The following is a 22,276-nucleotide window of genomic DNA, read 5'->3' on the forward strand; positions in this document are numbered from 1 at the left end:
AAACCGTTACGTAATATGTCTACTAGCAGACGAACCGTTTCACTCTGTTGTGTTGCTAGTGTGACTGACTGACTGCGAATGCAAATCAAGCACAAACTCAAGTTTGCTTCATTCATCGTGATTTACCCATCTGAGTGCGACTGTCAAATTAATCCTCGTGGATAAAAAAATGCTCTGTTAGCGAATGGCGACTACAGTCGATCAATGTCAGTCGTGTAACAAAAATGAAGTTCCAATCTATGAACTTAATATTAAGCATATGATGTAACTTAGTGTCTAGTTATTAACGCAGTAATTATGAACTGATGAGCTTTAACAGAATAACGTTACTTTTCACTTTCGTTACTCAAGATTCCACATTAGTTTTATTTTTAAGTTGCGATGTGTCTTCTCAATAATGCAATTGATCGCTTTACGGAACTGCTTGGTATGAAAGCTTTCACCATTATCATTGTCATATTTAACAGTGGTGAATTAAATAATACCATTAGGTATCCGTGAACATCAGCGATATAGTTGATCATAAAATTATAAAATTTAAAATTCTATTTATCAACATTAAGTAGTATGCAATTCCAAAATAAAATTCAGTATACATAAATCTAATTATTGTCAGCCGTGTAAAAGATAGAACTGATTGGTTGATTTGATTTGCCACGCAAGGCTTCCATCAATGTAGCTCATAATTCATAAACCAAAAGAAATCAAACGCCATCATGGAGAAAACGAATCAAATACCTGCACTTACTCGGCGAAATTTGACGGAGCCCAGCAGCAGCGTCACCAACCTTACAAAGGCAACCCACTACGTAGCGCGCGCTAGAACATTAGTCTTTTTTTTCTGCATGGAAATTATTATAAATATGGAAGTAAAAATTGCTATATCCAAAAGGCGGGCAGTTTTATGAGCGGTCGATCAACTATAGAATAAAACTTATGGGATATGTATATTTTTCATCATGACAATGTTTCACTTGTCTTTAGCGAACGACTAGTCAACTGTTGATAAATGCCGCTATACTATAATGAAATATTTCATTTTGAATCCATGAACTTTACTTGGATAGCTAGTGATAGTGAATCTATCCATGCAGAAATTTACGCAATATTTCAGAACTAAGGTCAGATGTCACTTGCGTCACTTTGACACGCCAATCTAATTTTTATTATGTTCAAGTTAATCTCTCAATTTAATTCGTAATGCTATTCGGATGAAATGGTAATATGAATAATTTTATAACAATAATTTTACAACAACTGTAGTTTCACCATTTACATAATCTCAGCACGTCGCCACTTTGATGAAAAATGTTGAACGTGTGATATGAATGACGTTTTTGATTAACAATCAATTTTTTTTTTCCTTGATGACGGTGGCGGTAGGAAAAGTCAAGCATTATAAGAATCGCGTCATTAAGAAGTAGACTGATAAATCTGCGTAGGAAAAACTTGCATTGCTTTCATTGTGATAACTACATAGAACCGAAAAGCTGACACAATTTGCTACGCAAGGCATCGAACAATGCAGTTCATTAATTCAATCGAATGAAATCGCAAATGTTATGGTAGAAACACGTCAAAATATTTGTTAGCGAGACTTTTTGACTTTTTCTGACTGCATCTTCAAAAGCCCTTATGGTGATCAACTTCACCACTATCTTCAAATCTTGCTGTGAGTTGCACAGTTATGCGAAATTCACTCAATAAAACTTTGATACTTTTAAAGAACGTTTTCTAATCGAAAGCGGCCGAGAAAAAAAGGAATAGGAACTGACTAGTCTACGGCGTTCCCTGTATTTATTTCAGTATATGTTACAACTTTGGTCTAAGCAGTTACATCATTCAAATGAATTTCGACCAATATCGGATAACACTCCCATTTGTTTTAATTTTTTCTAACGAGCATTATTAATAATATTACAACGCGGTTATTTAAACTTATTTTTTGAAAAATATGTAGATATTAAGCTTATTTGACCAGGTTTTTATAATGACAACGCGTGATCTAGAGTAATGAAAAAATAATATTTATATTCTGGACTGTAACCCAGCAAAGTTTACATTCATTAATCACTAGTGTTTGGAATGTATTCAAGTTAATAAGAGGCTGAAGGAAATATTAGATTTCAGCTACATTGCCAACTCTTTTAGAACTGAACATTTAAACCAAACACTATGTGTTAAACTTAACTTAACAAATTAATTGAGTCACAGTTAAATTATACTAAATCAATACCATAATTCAAGTGGTGATAGATATAGGTTTATATCTTCAATTAAAAGAAGGCAGATGCGTGAAACATTTTACTAATTACGTTTCAACGTCAATATTATTAGCTAAACGTATAGTTCATAAATAAATATATCGGAAAAGTGCAATCCATCCGGTGAAACATTCAAAAGTGTTTGAAATCTACAGCAATTTGTCAGTGAAATCACGGACGATGCCGGCATCGAACCGCGGCCCGTTTGGCTGCTTCTGCGGCGACACAAACCCTTTCATTATTATTACGCCACTGCCACTACTAAACAGCTCCTCCGACCCGTGTTAAGTTCCGTGTACCAGCCCGTCTACATATGCTAATCCAACATTTAAAAGAGAAAAGCGCGGTCTTTTCAAAAAATCAAAATTCAAAAAGCGTGTAATTTTACCGACTATACCCCCACACACAAACAGAAAGAAGAAATAAAGAAAAGAAATAATTTAGGGAAATTTCCTTTTTACTATAAAAAATAACGAAAAATAACCGCCGTGGAGGATATCTATTAATCTCGTAATAAATGTTTCTGATATACGACGCCGATACACAAGGATAATTTACCATTCTATTCCTCCATATGGCTCATATGCCATCGACATCAGCATCACAAACGAAATCAACTCTATAAATCTAGACCTTCTTTTATACAAGTAGATTAGAAAAACGACGCACAAGAGAAGGAGAGAGAGTCTTGTACATACAAAAGGGCCTAGATCACAAAAGACACACGTATAGACATGGCCATCATGTCGGAGAGAACGATCAATATGTTTTTTAAGACATCTACTCTCCTCTATATAGATAAAGGGATATATAATATTCTAAATACGTATTTGCATATATACACTGTATAAATTTATGAATTATATAAGCTCCCATTTTCATTAGTCGAAGGTTGTTTGCGGCCGGCCCCTTTTTCCCTCGAATTTTTCTTCGTCTTCTTCTTCTTTTTTTTCGGTTGAAAATGTGCCGCCTATATGGTTGGATAGGAATATACTACGTGGGGGATTATAAACGACCCTTTGATGATATTGTCTTGGATAAATCAATCGACCCTTTGCCAGCGCGCATGTTAACAAAAATATCTCCTCTGCGCTCCTCCGTGTTTGTGTGTGATGCTGGCGCGATGAATAATTCAATCTTGATATTTTCATTGAAGAAAAAAAAAAGAAAAACAACGGCAACACAACACTGTCGGATCTATTCTCCTGTTTTATAATATAGAAAAAGAGATTTTCTGTATAGGGACAACGGTGCGGTCCAATTAAGGTCATCTCCATCTCGACAGCCTTTTCGCTCTCGTCTCTCGTCTCTCTTTGGGTCCGCGGAAAGAGTATAAAAATGTCGATTGATCCAAAAGAGATATAATATAATATTTAATATCAGAAAAAAGAAAGAAAAACAACCAAAACAACTTATACAACTTGGGCTGCTGATGATGCTATGGCGCAATAAGAAGCAAAAAAAGAAGAAAAAGGGTTGAAAAATATCGCCCTGACGAGATGGATAGTTTCGTTTCTTCTCTCTACACACATTCAATTAGCTGACGACCTACCGCCCGTTGAGCTTGGCCCGTCCGGCCGTTATATTACACACACACACGTATATATACACTATACATGTCTAAGATATAAGAGCCGCCACTTCTCCAGCTGGAAAGATAATTTAATGGTCGAAAAAAGAGATCCAACTCAATCTGAACCGTTCGTCTTCTTGTTTCTATCCATTTTTTAATACGTTCCAAAGCATTTTATAGCTCATCACGCGCCGATTCAACACACACAACAACCTGTGCTCATCTCGTACCCAAAAACGGGCAAAGCTTCTTAAAAAAAAAATTTAATAAATTTAAAAATGGAAAAGGAAAAAAAAAAATTCCAGCGAATGACGCAATCCGATTGCGTATAACATTTATAAGAAACCAAAAAAAAAAAAGAGTTAACAAATCAAAAGTTTCGGGTATTGTTGTTGTTTTGGGTTGAAACAATAATCAAAGAGCTGACTCATTTGTTTGTTCGAGTAGATAAAACATAACTGGGAGGCTTGGCACTATCTCCACTTCGGAGACGGGGGGGGGGGGGGGGGGGGTTTGATTGGGTTTTTCACCTGTTGCCACCAAAAGGTGTGATTGTGTGTAAAGAAAAAAATTCACAAGAAAGAAAAAAGTTCCAAAAAGAAAAAAAAAACAGGTCTAAATGGATATCACATGCTTCTATAATAACTAATGGCTATGCAATCACCATATCAGCAGCCAAACCCATGAAACGCTCGGCTGTGCTGTGTGTGCTGTGCATATCGAGAAAAAAAATAGAAAAAACGTCCGGAGAGAGAGAGGACCGCACCCTCTAATTTTCGCGCCCTTTTGTGTAATTGTGCACATTGAGTCTTTTGCCTTCATCATCTACAGCCACAAGAAAATAAACGGACAGACACACGTATATAGGGAGACCGGCCGAGACCGGCATAAGTTTTTCCATCCGACCTCTCCATCATCATAAATCATTCATCAACACCTTGCCCAGTCAAATAACAACTCACAGTTCAGTTTAGTCTGTGTAACACATATATATACGTCATCATCGCGGGCGAGTCGTCTTGTGTCTATGTCTATGTTTGTTACCGTCTCAAAAACCCTGTAATATTAGCCAGCAAATTGCTCTTTTATCTCCCTCAAAATGGTGATCTTTTTTTCATCCCCTTTGAGTCTATTATCCCAGATATTATAATGACAGCCTCTGCGGTGCCCAGTTGGGTTGCTGAGCAGGTGTGCAGTATCGCCGTTTGAATTTTCGCGGCTTTTGGTCGTCTAATGACAGGGGGGAAAAATCAAAACGGAGCCAGCGCGCGCGTGCGCTGGCTTATAGTTTATTTATTTTTCTTTGAAATAAACTGTTGGATATATTTCGGGAGTATATTTTTCCTGTTCTTCTTCTTTTCCATAAAAGGGGGGGGGGGATGACGGCTAAATGAATGGGCCAGCATCAAAGGGATGTTTAATCACATGCTATCGAAAATCCCTCCCCTTGTGTATACCTATATACATATAGAATGGAGAGTTCTCACAGCTCGGCTATATACATCATTTCACGTTATAGAGTTCGTTTCCAAACCGAAAATAGCAGCGCTACTAACTAATATCCAACAAGAAGCCCACATATAATATCTCCGACTCCCTTTTTGCTGGTGAAATTTCGTTTTTCTCCCATGTATTTCTTCCATCTCAGCTGTTTGTGTGCTGTATAGAAAAATCATCCATTTCAAATCAAAAGGGGTCGGATATGATATCACCGCGCATTCCATTCGATGTGGGTAACTTGATATATTGGTGATTTCACCTGCTGTTATTCTTCACCTATGGCGGAATTTCGTTTTTCTCCCGGCCGGGGTGATGAGATATCACACCCTTTTCATTTCTTTGATAGCAGGTGCTTCATATGGGCGGAATTGCTGTACCAGTTGACTTACTGCCGATATTTTTGATTGCGAGAGACCTCGCTCGGCGCTGTGAGATCATCACCGCGCGATTCTACTTTCGTGAAAAATTCCTTCGGGATCGACGCTAAATTTTTTATTTTAAAAAATAATAATAATTAGGAGAGAGAGAGAGAGAGAGAGAGAGAGAGAGAGAGAGAGAAAAAAGGATGAAATTTTTCATCTTTGTAATTTGTATAATTACGGTATTAATCAGATCGCCGAGGAGCGATGGGAAACATGCGCTGCGGCGATCGCTCAGCGCCGGCCGTTGTGGCTCGCGCTCGCCCACCCACCTCACTTTTGTAACATGCAGATTGAATCGATTACGCAAAAGAAAAAAATAGGAAAATTAGACGTGTTACGGATTATTATTTTCTAAAAAAAAAAAAGACAAAAAAAAATTATTTATTTTTGGTTTTTTGTTTTAACAGCAGTAATTGCCGGCCAGGGTTATTCTAGATTTATTATCAATCTTTTGCTCTCCATTTTGTATAATATTTCAGCGGAGAAATAAATATAATTCAGGCAACAGCCTTTTATTTTCTCCTCCTTATAGCTCAAGGGCTGAAATCATTTTTCCGTTTTTCTCTTCTTCTTCTTCTTCTTCTTTTGCTTTTTTTTTGTTTCGTCATCAATGTCCGAATAGGTAATGAGCTCTCTGCTCGAGGAGGTTTATTGGAAACGGCCGGTCCGGTCCGAGAGAGTATTTAGGACTCATCAAAAAGCCTTTTGTGAATTGAATATTCAAAGTTATAGACATAAGAAGCGGAGCAGCAGCAGCTAGCGATTTATAAATCTATAAGCAACGGTTAGTTTATAGTTATAGTAGAGGCGCTCTCCTGCCATGGGTGTGGCTCCCGTTTCTGTGGTGACTTGAATGCGCTGCTCTCCATTGATCCTCGAAAAGAAAAAAAAAAGAATCATATAATTTGTTGATGCATGGGCCGCCCCATTCACGTGAGAGAAAGAAGAGAATATGCCCGGAATGCTACGCGAAGAGTTCTCTAACTGTTTGTTTAGTTTTTCAAGTGGCGCGCCAGTTTTTTCCACAGAATCCATCCATTTGTGTGCAGAGAGTTTTTTCAAAAAAGAGAAGGTGTTCGATGAGGACTGGTCTATCCCACACTTGAGAAAAAGGTGTCGGATAATATTATTCGTCTCTTTTCCCACGCTGTTTTTTTTCTTCTTCTTTCAAAATGTTAAAATTGGAATTTTTATTCATAGAATGGGTTGTTGGGGGCGATAAATATTACACAGTAGTTGATGGTGATAAAAGACTGCAGGACACACTCGGCAGTATCAATATCAACCGATCGGTTTCTCTCCATCAATGTCTTGTTTGTTTTTTTCTTCTTCTTTTCTTTTTCTTGTTTGTGCGTCTGTCAACTGGCTGGTCAACAAAAGCTGCGGGCGCAACAGCGGGAGAGTGACGCAACTTTTCAACGTTTCCATGGGCCCTTTTACAAACACACAACACATTCATTTGCTTTTTAATATCAGATTCGCGCATATTAGACTTTCCCGCGATGAAAATCTGATTAGATTCGGGCCCACTGGGCATCGACCAGACGCCTTTCTCTCACCTTTTCGAGACAATTTATTAAGAAATTATTTCTATCATTTCAAACAGAGTTGCTTTTTCATTTTTTCGTTTCTTTTTTCTTTTGAAGTCAAATCTCCATAATATGTCGGTCGCCTTGTTATATTTCTCTTATTTCTCCTATAGCGTCTGCTCACATGTCCGTCCCAAGTGTTTTTAATGAAGTGCGGCAGGCCAGGAGCGCATCAGGGTCTCCTTCTCATCCACACCACCTGGAAGAATGAAAGAAAAGGACCCGTTTTTATTTTTTCCTTTTTTTCTTATTCTTCTTTCATCTCTGATTTTTCTTATTCGATTCCTTTTTTTTTCTATTATTTCTTTTTTTTTTGGGGGGGGGGGGATGGAATAAATGACCACTTATATCTCTTAAGGCCAAACACGCAAGCGACCGCGCTCTCCGGCTCTACCAGTTCATTTGAAGTTTTCAAAGAATTTAGTGCCCCCAGATAATCTATTCCATTTTGAAAAAAAAAAAGAAATATTTAACCATTTTTTCTGTTTTTTTTTGTTTTTCTTTTTGCTGGTCAACAGTCTGACGGCCACAGCCACTGAATGTACCAGCAGTCCATAACATATAGAGAGACTTGTGCTGTGTGGAAGATAATATTTCATTTCGTCTAGTTGGCGGGCGATTTGAAAGTTTTTCCTGATCCTATCTCGCATTTGGCTTCTTCTTCTTCTTCTCATCTTTGGCACCTTCGACCTGCCGCCCACCTGATTATAACTCAGCCGGAGCACACGCTCTTTTGATGGTATACACATGTGTTATCCAGCTCCATCTCGTATTATATCTATTTCCTCCACGCTTTATACAAACCTGATTATACAGTATAAAACCGTCAAGATCGAAATCGTTCGAAATTTTGGTTTTTTCGAAATTGTTTCGGGATTTTTTGAGAGAGAAGAAATCGACTTTTGCAGTTTGTTGTTGTTGATGGTCTTTTGATTTAGTGGGACAAAAACAAACAGGTCAAAGAAGAAGAAGAAAAATAAAGAAAAAAAAAACAGGTGTCGTGTGTGCGTGTTTAATTGAGAGTCACGCGAATGAACGCGAGAGAAGAAAGAAAAGTTTTTCGACTCTCTCACCCAAAAGTGTTTCTCTTTTTTTTTTTTAATTTTATTTTCTTTTTTTCTCTACAAAATTTGATGGCGGCGGCAAAAACCGAACGACAGTTCACGCGCTGCAAGAGAGAGAGAGAGAGAACCCCCTTTTTATTCAAAGTGCAAGAGCTCGATCGCCGATTGGCTGGAATTGACGTCATGCGCAAACGCGGATGCCCCAAGAGAAAGAAAAGGAGGCGAGGACTATTGCGACATTGGCTCCTCCTCCTCCGTCAGGGGGGAAGGTGTATAACGAAGACAAAAAAAAAATCATGAACGCACCGATCGGGAGTAAAGAGAGAGAGAGAGAGGGGGGGGGGGATCAACAACACAACAACAACACACACACACACACACACACACACGTCACAACTATTTTTTTTTCTTTTTCTTTTTCTATTTTCCACAGTTCTAGCATCTCCCTCTACCGGGGGCTGCCAATGTCTCGCCCAACAATAGCGGCCGGTCCTGCGCCAGAGCTGAAAGTATTGCCCACCTGGACAGGTGCTCCGTTGCTCCGGCCGACTAAAACTGAGACTAAAACAGCCCCACCAAAACAATAATTTTATTTTTTTCTTTCCCCAAGCTGTTCCGTTCCATCCGTTCCTCATTTTCAAAAGGATAGAGCACATCACAAGACACACACGGGAGACATTGGCCGGCCGAAACAAATAAAAAAATCCATCGGAGAAGAACAAACAAAAAACTTGGCGGCTGCTGACTGAAAGAGAGAGGACAACTTTATTAGTGTTGTTGTTGTTGTTGTTGTTTTTGGTGGTGTCATTTCGGGAGAACGCAAAAAAGAGACAGACGGACGGCACCCCCACAACAGATTCGTCGGCTTCTCTTTTTCTCTGCTTCATCACCGCCGTGCGCTGCTGGGCCAGCATGTCGGAAAAGCCTTTGAACATTTGCCCGGCTTCATTCGTTGTTGAGTGTCGACACTTAAACTCGTCGATCGCCTAGCGACCGCCGCCGCTTCGAAAAATTCATCGAACAGTTTCGAACTTTGCTCAGTTGTTTTTTTGGTTGGTTGGTTGGTTCGTTGTTTCTCTTCCGATTTTTTCGTGAAGTTTTTTGTGTTCGGGAGGTGGTCGCCGTTGTCGGTTCCTTTTGCGAGGATGGCCGCCGTCGTGCCGCCGCCAGCCGCCCACGGCCAGCCGCAACAACATCATCAACGACACAACAAGATGACCGATCTCACCGACGTAAGTGCAATCTCTTGTGTGCACATTCTGTTTTTCTTATATAACCAGCACTACGTTCTTTCTTCTTTGGCTATTATTATTTAGAGGAGCAATTTCCTTTTTTAAACCTTGTTTGTTTATGTTTGCCCCCTGGTTTTATGACAGTTTCCAGGTAGAATATAGAATAGACTGGCCAAGTGTCGGATGACCTCTGTCGCCCAGTCGGAAATCGGGAAAACCGAACGGAATTTCTTGTGTCAAAGAATTTCTTTTATTCTGATAGGCCTGACAAAATTTAATTCGATTGAGTTATGTGCAAAACAAGGAGCTTCAATTCAATCAGGAGAATATATAACAGGTTTTGAGTCCACCATCAATAGCGTTGTCCATGTATAGCTCGATAGATCCAATTTCAGGTTAAAGATTTTTACACCTAATTATTTATTACACAGCGCCAAAAATATTTCCCAACCGTTTCACACTTTTTTTCTTTTCTGTTTTTTGTTCTTCCCCCTCATCCGCTGCTGGACATTTTTTGAACTGGTTTCCCTTCATCTTATACGAGAGCGAGGAATAATATAATAAGAACATGGACCAAGATTTGCTTTAAAAACTCCCTCCGGCGGTCTCTTTAAAAAAATGAAATTTTTAAATAAGTCGCAGATGAGGAACGAAGAATTCGAAAATACCTTTAAATCAATTTTCCCCATACATCAGACATACCTGTCGTTTAGGCTTACATATTGGTGATTGTCTATACACATCATCCGATTTCATCATCATCACCGCCAAGTAGAGATAATTCTCGGAATGATGATGGAGTGATTGGGGGAACCCAAAACAAAAACAAAAAAACAATTCCGGAATTTTCTTTTTTCTCTCTTTTATTACATTTCGACATGGTCCAGTCACACACACCAAAACAACTTTATAGCCGTGAATGCATATCGCATATATACAGCCAATTGATTAGAGTTGTACACGAATAATTTAGAATAAATCTAAAGATTCAGCTCGTTCGTTCCTCTTTTGTTTTCTTGTTTTTTTTGTTGTTGTGCGGCTCCGTCAGCGCATATCAACATCAGCGCGTATCGTGACATAATAAAGGAAACACGAAAAGAAATGGCGGGATCGATCATCATATCGTCGTCAAAAGCTCAGCCATCATAACCGACGCGGCCAAGTCGTCAAAACTTTGGCTTGTTTGTTGTTTGTTTATGCACTATAGACGTCGTTAAGGATTTGTGTTGTCCAGAGCCCGTCGATTAAAGTCTTGGCACGAGCCACATTATGACTCTGTCTACTGTCATTCGTCTTTATACAGACAGTATACTCTGGGTCGTTTCGTATGGTGTCTTTTCAAAGTTACGCAATAAGATAATATAAACCCCCGGACGGCGGGCAGATGTTTTTCTGTTTTTTTCGTCTTCCGGCCGCCATAGGCTCAGCCGAGTGTGACTTTTGACGCGTCTACCTCCTTTTTTTAAATTTTGATTATTATTTCAACAATATAAGCTCGTCCGGTTATTTTGATTTTGATTTGATTAGGAGGAAAATGTAAGAAGAAACTCAAAACTGTAAATGAAATTTCCTTTTGATTTGATTTGATTCTGCCAGATGTGGCAAGATATTGAGAGCGTTTTGCTGGAAGAAGGTCCGCCGAATAACAGCAGCGCCAGCTCTTGTGCCACCGCCAACTCGGGAGCCCTGGGCCACCCTTCCGGCGGAGTGGACCCTCTCGGCCCGTCCGTCAGTGTCCACTACCATCACTACCATCCGATCCATCATCCGATTGCAGCTCATCATCAGATGAGTCTAATTCATCCAGGATTCCAGCCGCAGCAGCAGCAGCAGCACCAACACCACCATCACAACAACAACCTCAACAACAACCACCACCACCACCATCAGGTATATTATAAAAGATACGTGTAATAATAATGAACAAATGATCAAGTCGAAGCCAACTAACCAGCGCCAGCAGATAAACACACAACTGTCCGTGCTGCGCAAAACAAATCGTTTTCCATCTGATTATTCGTTACACACATCACGTAGTACGCTAGTAGCCTACGTAATAATAACAGACGATTGCCCGGCATCGTAGAAGTAGAACAGCATTTCCCCAGTCATTCTTATCTCTTTTTGTTTTCTTCTTCCTTAAGATTATGTTTTACGTATGTGTGTATCAATCAAACTGGCTGATGATGGAGTTGTCTTAAACAGCTCGGCGGCCTATATATTTAGGCCAGCCAGACAGACAAACGAATTTTTTCATTGAATGAATTCATCCATCACAGGGCTCCTATTCTTTTCATTTTTTTATTAGGATTGTAGCTATATATTACAATCCCATACCAGTAGAGATGTGTACGCATTTCTTTCTTTTATTATTATCATCTCCGTGTGAATCAACAGATCGAGCCAGTTACGACACGTTATGATAGCCTCGGGGCTAGAATGCGCACTTGTGTGAAACGACAAGACGATTAGATGACAGACGCCCTTTTCATTTCTATCCCAAATGTGTCGCTCCATTTGATTTTGACGCCATTTTTTCTGTTTATCAATTGGACCACAAAAAAGGGCGCGACTTGTTACGGGCCGGCCGAGTCAATGACGGGCGAAACGTCGTCGGCCGGCTTGGCGGTCATCAAAGACGAACCTGTCGACCTCATCAGCCATCAGACGGACGACACGAGTGGGTCGGGATCGTCGTCATCCTATTTCGGCAATAATCATCTGCAATATCATCACGTCCAGCATCCAGTCCAGCATCATCATCATCCGGGATACTATCCGGCGGCGGCGGCCTCTTCGTCGTTCCATCACCAACAGAACCCGTCGGCGGCCGATGGCGGCGGTGGCTATCAGAGGTCGGCTGCGATTTATGGGCAGCCGGCGGGAAATTCAAATCACCACCATTTGATTCACGGCAACAAGACGGGCGGCAGCGCGTCGATCAGCAGTCCGTCACCGTCGCCGAACGGCAGCAGCAACAGCAACGGGAGTTACGCCGGATTCGGCCACCATCCTCACCATCCGTCGGCTTACTCCTACCACGGATCGGTGGCCGTCCCGCTGGCCCATCACGCCAACAGTTTGCATCATCAGCATCAAGGCGGGCCGGCTCATCACCTGGCGGCCGGCAGGTTCTCCGTCCATCACTCGCCGTTTGCTCATCACCACCGCCATCAGGGCCAAGGCGGGAGGGTGTCCGTCTCGACGCCACCCTGTTCGCCCCAGGTCGTTGCTCCTCTGGAGACGCTCAACTCCGCCGCTCATCATCACAATCAACTCCAATTGCATCAGCATCATCATCATCCGCATCTCATCCATCAACCCACTCCGCAACAGCCACAGCAACCTCTGATGCCGGCCCAAACGACATCGGCCGGACAACAGGCCGGCCCTTCCGTCAAAGCCAAGCGCGGTAAATATTTGAATTTCAAATTTCTCCCGCGTTTTTTTTCTGTTTAATTTTGAAAGTTGAAAATTCGCGCAGGGCGGAAGCGATGGGGCCGGAAGAAAGTGACGACTCATTTGTGCTCGTTCGCCGGATGCGCCAAGACATACACGAAATCGTCGCACCTGAAGGCCCACCTGCGGACGCACACGGGCGAGAAGCCGTACCAGTGCTCCTGGAAGGGATGCGGATGGAAATTCGCCCGCTCCGACGAGCTCACCCGCCACTACCGCAAACACACCGGCGACCGGCCCTTCCAGTGCCGACTCTGCGAACGGGCATTCTCCAGATCCGACCATCTTGCCCTGCACATGAAACGGCACATAACGGCCTAGAAATTTGAAATGAAAAGAAGAAGAAGAAGAAGAAGAAGAAGCCTAATATTTTGATAAAATAATATTTAACATTGTTATGTATAATCTTATCTCGTCTTTCTAATCGCATTCAATGTCAAACACTAAAAAGAAACAGAATTTAATAGGTCTGATTATTATCGCTCTCATATATATTTTGGGCGTGAAAAATTTAAATGAATTTTTTGTTTTAGAGGAAGAAAATCGAGTTTTTTTGGTGGGGAATTAACTCGGAGAAAATGATGTAGCCGACCAAAGTTGTTGTGGTGTTGTTTTTCTTCTTGTCGTTGTTGTTGTTGTTGTATAGGACAGAATTCTGGACAGCAGATCTAGGCCCTTATTCCCCCCCCCCCCCCCCGACTGATTGACAACGCCCTGGTTGATTGATTCGGGATTCTACGTGGAAAAGGAAAGCTATATAAGCTAAGAGAGAGAGAAGAGAAAAAAAGAAATATTATCTATGATGATTCAAATGTCTGTGAGACTGTGTGTGTGTTGTATATCTATGTGCGGTTTATTATATATATATATACATCATCAAGTCGTCGTCGTCTCTCTCTTTTCTTTTCCATATCAAATGAATATTTATCCCGTCCTATCATCCTCCTTGTGAAATTGAATAGCTCCGCCGCGGTCTCTGACAGGCCGCGGACTGCAAACGGGCCAACTCGAGAATTTATATCATTGAAAAGAAACTGTATATATCTAATAATCATATAATATCTGATGAATGAATGAAAAATAAATAATATTCAATTCAATATCAATGACATTCTGATTTTATGCATAGAATATGTACACTGCTCAAAGTCGTCCATCATTCAAGAATTCCGCCGTGCTGAAATGAATCGTAAATTTTATCAGGAAACTTTTTTTTAGAAATATTTTAAATTTTAACTCATTTGAATTTGGCTCGCTGATTGCAATTTAACAACAAAAAAATAATAATAACAATAATGATAATAAAATAAAAAGAAGATGAATTAAAGCGGTCGGATGCCGACGGGGTTCAACGTCCCCGGAATCAAAAAATTAAGGGCTATTATAAAATAAATCCAGTTCATCCGCTCTATAGACATGGCAAAATTGTACTACGTATACACCACTAGACGCGTACTACACACACAGTAGTATAATCATATAATATAACAACTCTCGCAGCTAAACAAAAGAGACATTTTTAAAATTTTATTTCATTTTTTTCGAGCCGGGATGGCAACAGAAAAATCGACTTCCGCTTCCAACATTTTCAAGGGGAAATGGGAGGGCAGACGAGAGAGAGAGAGAGATATTAAAATGGATGGATGGATAGAGAGAAGGGGAACCCTTTTATCACAGTCGACGTTTCTTTTCCTTTTTTCCACCCGTGTGTTATATACCTGTAAAAAAACAGAAAAAAACGAAGAGTAAATTTCACGTTGGCGATGATGCGTTCGATCAAAAAACGGTCGAGACAAATCCCCGTCAGGTTCGAAATCTATCCAAATATTTTTCCGCGCCGTTTAGTTTCGAAAAAAAAAGGTCACGCCTGAATAATCGCACCTAGACGGTTGTCTGTATGACCATATATACACCAGCCAAAACTGCTGCTATACCCGCGTATTATATATCCATCATTATTTATCTTTGCTGTGTGTGGAAGAACCCCCTCGAGAAATGAAATAAAAAAGGAAAAAAAAGATTACATAAGAAAAGGAGCTAATTCCTCCATATTTATATCTGCGCCATTATTATTATTACGACGACTAGGAATGTACAGCCCCGGCGTCTCTGTTTGCTGTTATCATTTGCCACTTTGTCCGGCGTGATGATCTTGTCAGTCCGACATTGTGTGCAACCGCTGCTGCTGCTGCTGCTGCTGCTGCTGCTGTGTGATTCATCCAAATCTCTACGCCTTCGTCACGTTTTATTGAATGTTTCAACATGATTCATTTGACCATAGATCGTCGAGTGTTTAGTCGATTTCTCTTTTATTTATTTTTGTCCTTTTGATCCGCCACATTCAGTCGCACTTTGATTTGTGCTCTGCTCTGCTCAAGTCTTCTTCTTCTTCTTCTTTCTACATATAGAGAGACCCGGGTTATACATGCCCACCTGTCAGCGCGTCTAGAGAAAAGAAGTCGAGGACCCTCTTCTTTTTTCTTTTTCTTCTTTTTCTCCTACCACCAACACCCACAACCGCCGTCTCGACAGACACAACAAGTGAACAACAACAACAACAATTTATCTCGAAAGAGAGAGAAAAAGAAAGAGGAGAAAAAAAAAGCTCACGGGGCTTTCAGTTGTACACGCCCACTTGAGTGTGTTTTCCTAAAGAAATCTCCTTTTTCGAAAAGGTTTTCGAATTTTTTCGGCGGGCGATTTGAAAAGTGATGACGTAACTAATGCCAGAGACCCCGTTTCCATTCTGATATCCAATCAACACTTTCAGAACTTCTTCTTCTTCTTCTTCTTCTGCTTCTTCTTTTGATAAGTATAAATGATTTTGATGATTATGTGCTGCTGCTGCTGCTGCCGCTGGATGGGTTCGATGCTGGGTTATTCCATCCGACGCTATATATCAAAAACAAAGTTTATATCTCCTCCGGTTATTTCGAATTTCGTTTCGGAAGGGCGAAATTATTGAGTGGAAAGGTTATCTTCTTCTTCGATACAAAGTTTTTTTTATATATTCATAATATTTATGCACACAATATATTCCGAAATGCAAAAGCTCTCCAGCATATCAGACGGAGCCAGAAAGAGAGATATGTCGGAGGAGCCCGGGCTATGCGGGATGATGGTTATTCGCTTTCTTGATCATACAAAAGTAATGGACGCCATGATTGGTCGGCCAATCCAGCACCATCGACCCCAGAATTTTTGTTTTTTTTCTTCTTCTTCTCTTCGTTCGGGAGAGAGAACCACGCCCTGTATATATATCTATAAAGTTCGATGCGCGCGGCTGGCCGTGATATTCACCACGGACAATTTTTCATTATTCATTCATGAGTGTGTCTATACACACACATCCCGGCGTCTTTTCCTATTTATATATTTCCTATATCATAATGCATATAGACACACATAGACACACACACACACACACAAGAGGCGCATATTGTATCCTGTCTATATGCTATATAGGCATTCCCGGAATCTCCCGGAGAACAATTCAGGATATATATCTCTCTGGAAACAAAACAAAAAATTAAATGCAAACAAAACAAAAAATAACAAAAAAAGTTATTTAATGTCGATATAGAAAATGGGTGGGTTTATTTTTACCAAATTTTTCTGACCAGTTTATATTGTGTGTTGTGCAAGTTCTATAAATGTGTAGATGAGAATATCGCCCACACGTTATTTTTCTTTCCTTTTTCTCCCGTTGGAAAAAACGTGATGGAGCCCAACAACAACAGCACCAACAACTCTTTTCTTGTTTACACGCAAAAGAGACTAAAGCCAGTCTCAACTTATACATGTATAAAAGAGGACCCTGACGTCATCTTGGCCGATGCAAATTTCGTCCTGACGCAGAGTTACTCCGTCCACACAGCGTATATATGCTGCGTTTTATATATATATCTATTTATATTTATATACCAAACAGCATCGCCCCATTTTACAATAATCTATATATTTCCTTGGCTTTTGGTTGGTCGGTTTGGTTTCTTTAAAAAAGAATGATGTCAGCGCCGGGATATCGAATAAGAAAAATAATATTTTGTATAGGAACCTTTCGAAGAGAAATTATTCATCACTCTTCTGCAAGGAGAGTTTTTCTCTTTTTTTTTCCAGCCGTCCATGTATGGACGAGGCGGGGTTTCAACTTCTCCGAATAAAAACAAAACAAAAAAACTCCGACCCAGTCTCTCTCTCTCTTTAACTCGATTTTATTTTATTTTTTTATCTTTAAATTTTTTCCTTTTAGATTAGAATAAAACCTCTATAAGCACATATAGTTGAATATCCTCCATCGATTGGGGCTTCACAACATTTCCCGCGGAAATTTGAATTTTTTCCCCCTTTCTCTAAAAAAAAAATTTAGACGCGCTGTAAATTTGTATTAGTGCCGATTCCGGAGAGCTGTACATTCTTTTCCACGTGTCACATCCGGTACCGGTAATGTTTTTTCCTCGGTACACACACGTATGTATGTGTACAGTATATGTATGTATGTGTGTATATGTGCTGGAATCCTTTAGTGAGGGGTTGTCGCTGTAAAAAATATTTAGAAAAAAAGGTACAACAGCAGAGAGGGGGGAAAAAGAGGAAAGAGAGAGAGAGAAAAAGTTGTTTGTACATATCACGCACATACAGTTTCTCTCGTTATTTTCGAATTCCACTTCCTTTCATCCAGTTCCTCTCTCTTTTTTATCACTGTGTTTGTTACATGTGTTGTAATTTGTGGATTGCGTCATGCGATTTTTGTCTGTTTGCCGCCGCAAAGCAGATTTCAGAAAATCCGTTTCAAAATTTCATTTTAAAGGAGGGAAATTTGAAAGTTGAAAAAAAATAGGCGTCCACGAATTTTGCGCCGAATGGATATCGTAAAGAATAATTGCGGGGCGAGTGACATCTTCGACTTTTCAGAGCGACACTCAAAACCATTTTTTTTTTTGTGGGAAAAAAATGGACAAGACAACGACGCCTCAGACCCTCCAATTGCGCCAATGTTGCCGCCAAGAAATTTTTATTCCCGTTCAATAATAATTTCACCGTCGAAGGAGAAGAAGATTTTTTGTGTGCGTCTCCGGCCGGCACAATCCGGCTGGCACCGTTTCACCGTTTCACCGGCAAACGGGTTGAAAATGCTGCGGTTCATGTTGTCTCTCTCTTGTTATTCACCATGGAGACGGACATATGTCTGTCTGCAGGTCTCTCCTCTGTCGGTGGAAATCAAGCCGAGCCCCACCCATGATGAGATGCTGATGTTGATGTTGGCCGGCAATCAGCAATCAACGAGGGTCGCGGGTCACGGCAAAGAGATTGGGGTCTGCATCAAACCCGGGCCAAAGGCTCGATCGTTTACTATTCAACGCTCAATCAGCCAATGACCAAAAGGGAAAATGAGAAAATCAAACTTAAAACAACCTATTTCGATTTCTCTCTTCTTTTTTTCCCTTTTCTTTTTCTTTTTCGTGTGTGTGCGTGGGGGAAATTATAAATCTACACGATACCCAGGTATATATACGTAGGTAGTCTCTCTCTATAGCTCGTCTATAGTATACCCTTGGCACGTCAATCTCACGGGCTGCTAACTAACTAATATGAGAACTCTATTACCGCCGCCGCGTAGTTGCTGCGTCTATCGATTTCTAAACCCCAAATAAGCTCAATTTCAATCAGACGAGCCCTTATTTGACGTTGATAACATTCTCTACAAAACAACGCAGCCGATATCTTAATTTTTTTTCTGATTAGAAAAAAATCCGATTGGTTTTATTTTCATTTCATTTCAAATCACAGCGCAGGTAGTATATTTTAACGGCGGGAGTTTGTTACACTTTGAAAAAGAGAAAAGACGAATACATAAATATAACCGTTAACAAAAGGTGGAAAAAAGAGCAGAGAAGCCCTATGTTATTAGAGAGACACAGCACTTGTGTGTGTGTGTGTGTATAATAGACATTGTGTAATAAAATTTGGGGGTGGCGAAATGAGCCGACGGTGGGAGGTTTTGAGGTTGTTGTGTTATTGCGGTGAAAACAATTGACCTCTTCCGGCTCGTACAATTCCCTCACCGGCGGAGGAGAAGAAGAAAAGGGTGTGGCACAAGCCACACACTATACGATTGTACACACACACACACCACACACAAGAGTTTTGAGGGGGGGGGGGATTTATTATAAGGGGCCACACCGACGGCCGCGTTATACATCATCATTATAGCGCCCATTTGTGGGGGGGGGGATGATAGAGAGAAGAATACAATTCATATAATTCAATTCAAACACTTTGTTTTGGCGAAAAAATATAGACAAGACATTGTCTAAATGGCGTGAATGTTTCGTGACGAAACGCAATTAAGTCGATAAATATCACAGTCAAATAATATTACAAAATTATCTTATCAAATCGACGATTAGATTTTGTTTAGAAATATCCCAATTGAAATGTTATATTTCTCCGTTTCCCGCCGCAAACATTTCAACGATGTGTTGATATTTCGTCACGGTCTCCAGACGAAGAAGAAGAAAAAGAAGAAGAAGAAGAAAAAGAAGAAGAAGAAGAAGAAGAAGGGAAATAAAATGTTAAGAGAGTGTCAACTTGTTAAGTCAAAAGACAAACTTCCGCCGCCCGGTTTATATACAACAGCACACTCTCTCTCTCTCTGCCGGGAAGAACAGGCGGCCCTTCGTCTTCGTCCGCGTGTCTCTTTTATTTCTTTCTTTTTCTTTTTCCCCCCCTGACGTGTTGACTGTGTGTTTGTCGTGACCATTTACAAATCAAACACGGGCACAATGGTATAATAAGAGGCATTGCAGCCCGTTTGGCAGGTTCCTCCAGCGCAGTTGTATATATGTGTGTGTGTGTGTAGGCTGACGCTGTCTAGACCACAACAACACACGGACGTCTCCATTCATTTATTTCACGCAGGCTTAAATTTAAATTTCTTTTTTTCTTTTTGAGGGGAAAAAACAAGAAAAAATAAAAAACAAAAAAAAAAACAAAGTGACAGTATAGGGAAATTCGATTGAACGTTGGGAATGATTATACATTCGACTCCTTTTTCTTTTTTTTTCCCCCCAGCAGCCCAGCAAATGTGTCCTCTACTTTTACCTGTGCATGGCATAAATCAATTCCATGACAGCCACTTCCGGATGACCTGCGCTCAGGTATATAGAGGGGGAAAAAATAAGTATAAGAGGAGAAACAAACAAAACAAAAACTCGTTCCCCCCACGTCTGAATTCTCATCGGAGCGAGTGGAGAAAAAAAGGAAAAAAAAAAACAGCGACGCCAGTCAAAAAGTCGGAGGTCCTTTTTCTATTTTTTGTGTTTGTGTTCATAATGTAATAGACACGAGTGGTGTGTGCAGCACGCCGTGACTTCTCTCAAGTCACTAGTTAAATAACAGAAAATTCAATTATAGCAGCCAACAAATCGAGACTGCGGATATGTACGCGCGGAAATCAACCGGAACGATGATGGAACCTTTTTCAATCACTATACTCGTCGTATAAAATATCTGGCGACTCCACCCTATTAATATGAACCAGCAGTTGAAAATAAATTTGTCACTTGATTTTTTTAAATTCTTGCATAAATTGCAATTGAATATTTAAAAAATAAAATAAAATTTGATTCGGAACTTTTTCGGGGTCTTGAGGTCAACGCGGACATGGCGGAGAATATTTATGGCATAGTTGAAAAGGGAGCCCAGGGGGGAGAAAAAACGGCGAGCAAACAAAAAACAAGGCGAATAAAACACGGGAAAATGACTTATTGATTCGGTTGATATTTCCCCTAGCTGGATACAACGTTTGAATGTGTCCAGCGACACACACAACAGCACCGGGCCGATTTTTTAATAATTCATCGATATATTCTCTGTCCAGCGTCGGATATCGTCTGTCTACATACTATAGACCATAGCAAAGGCATACAAATCAGCTGCCCAGCAGTCATGTAATGCATTTTCATTGTATATATCCAGGCCTAAAAGTCAGGAGCAGCACTTTAGCGCACTTCAATAATATGAATGAATGATGAAGGAGCAACTATATTTATCGGACAAACACCATTTACTTGATGATGTTTTCAGACAATAAAAGGTCATAGAAATTTCCCGTTGATTGTATTAATCGGCCGTCATAAAACGACATTATCGTTCGATTATTGTGTAGGAAATGTGGAGTGTTCCTTTCGTCGTTTACTGACCAGACGGTCGTATATGTGGTGGATGCCCTTGGAAACTCGTAGAGGATCGATTCTATCTATCGACTTCTTCTTTTTATACCGGGACTAAATAATTGATCAAGTTTTTCGGCCGTCTCGCTCTACTAACGACTCTCCCGTACCGGCCCTCACGGATAAAGAATAAAAATAAGGAAAGAAAACCGAGGAAAAACAAAGTTGGTAGTCCCTTGACAACCGATTAAATCGTTCAAGATCTTTGCACAACAAGAAATCAACCTATAACTCGGCAGTTTATTACGGCAGAAAAAAAAGACTATAAGCGCAATCTAATAAATCAACGAATTTTTTTGATGCTGTGTATATGTATATATATACGCTTGGCTTTTTATTATTATTTTATATCTATGTAGAAGCGCCCGGTTGCATGCTGTGGGGGGTTTGGATGGTGACCTATTCAACCAGTGGGCTATATCACCGGAACACAATGGAACTATCAAAAATTGTTTGGGATCATAAATAATAAATGAATAAAAATATAAGAGAAAAAAAAAACACAAAAAAAATTCAATACGCCAGAAAAAAATATTATATATAGAGAACAGAAGAAAAAAAAAGCCTACCAAATCATAATAATAAAATAGATATTATATTTTCGGGGTGGAGTTAACGATAGGGCGAGATCATCTCAGTTCTGCTGTTTTTTACCGTTTTCGACAGAAGCGGTAAATTCGAATCTAAAACAAAAAACAAAACAAAATTGATTATGATTATACTCCGCTCTGGTTTCACCTGAAAAAAAAGTCATCGCTCCTCTATATCTAATAATGGCGAAGTACCTTTTTCCTTTTCTTCGCAACATCCTGCATCCGGCCCCGAAAAATCATAAAAGTCGTTTGTAAAATCATTTTATCGCAACATTTGACGGTAGCCACTTTTTATTCCTTACTCCTTTTCCATCAGCACTTGTCTACTACTACATTGAAAAATCTC

General features: G+C 40.1%; 1 protein-coding gene across 1 annotated transcript; it reads left to right on the forward strand.

The window, feature by feature from the left end:
- The first annotated feature begins 8,655 nt into the window (after positions 1 to 8,655).
- Positions 8,656 to 13,869, forward strand: LOC124326037 (Krueppel-like factor 4). Its single transcript, XM_046784614.1, has 4 exons — positions 8,656 to 9,644; positions 11,241 to 11,534; positions 12,210 to 13,056; positions 13,129 to 13,869. Exons 1-4 carry the CDS (start codon positions 9,558 to 9,560, stop codon positions 13,422 to 13,424), a joined length of 1,524 nt encoding a protein of 507 aa, XP_046640570.1. The 5' UTR covers positions 8,656 to 9,557; the 3' UTR covers positions 13,425 to 13,869.
- Positions 13,870 to 22,276: the final 8,407 nt, after the last annotated feature.

This window comes from Daphnia pulicaria, chromosome 1 (genome assembly GCF_021234035.1).
Source record: "Daphnia pulicaria isolate SC F1-1A chromosome 1, SC_F0-13Bv2, whole genome shotgun sequence".
In the NCBI taxonomy this organism is placed as follows: Eukaryota; Metazoa; Arthropoda; class Branchiopoda; order Diplostraca; family Daphniidae; genus Daphnia; species Daphnia pulicaria.

Bases quoted from the DNA above. Each gene is read 5' to 3' on its own strand.
- LOC124326037 (XM_046784614.1), top strand. From the start codon at position 9,558: ATGGCCGCCGTCGTGCCGCCGCCAGCCGCCCACGGCCAGCCGCAACAA. The intron at 9,645-11,240 runs GTAAGTGCAATC...TGATTCTGCCAG, and splicing joins AGATGACCGATCTCACCGAC to ATGTGGCAAGATATTGAGAG. The intron at 13,057-13,128 runs GTAAATATTTGA...AAATTCGCGCAG, and splicing joins TTCCGTCAAAGCCAAGCGCG to GGCGGAAGCGATGGGGCCGG.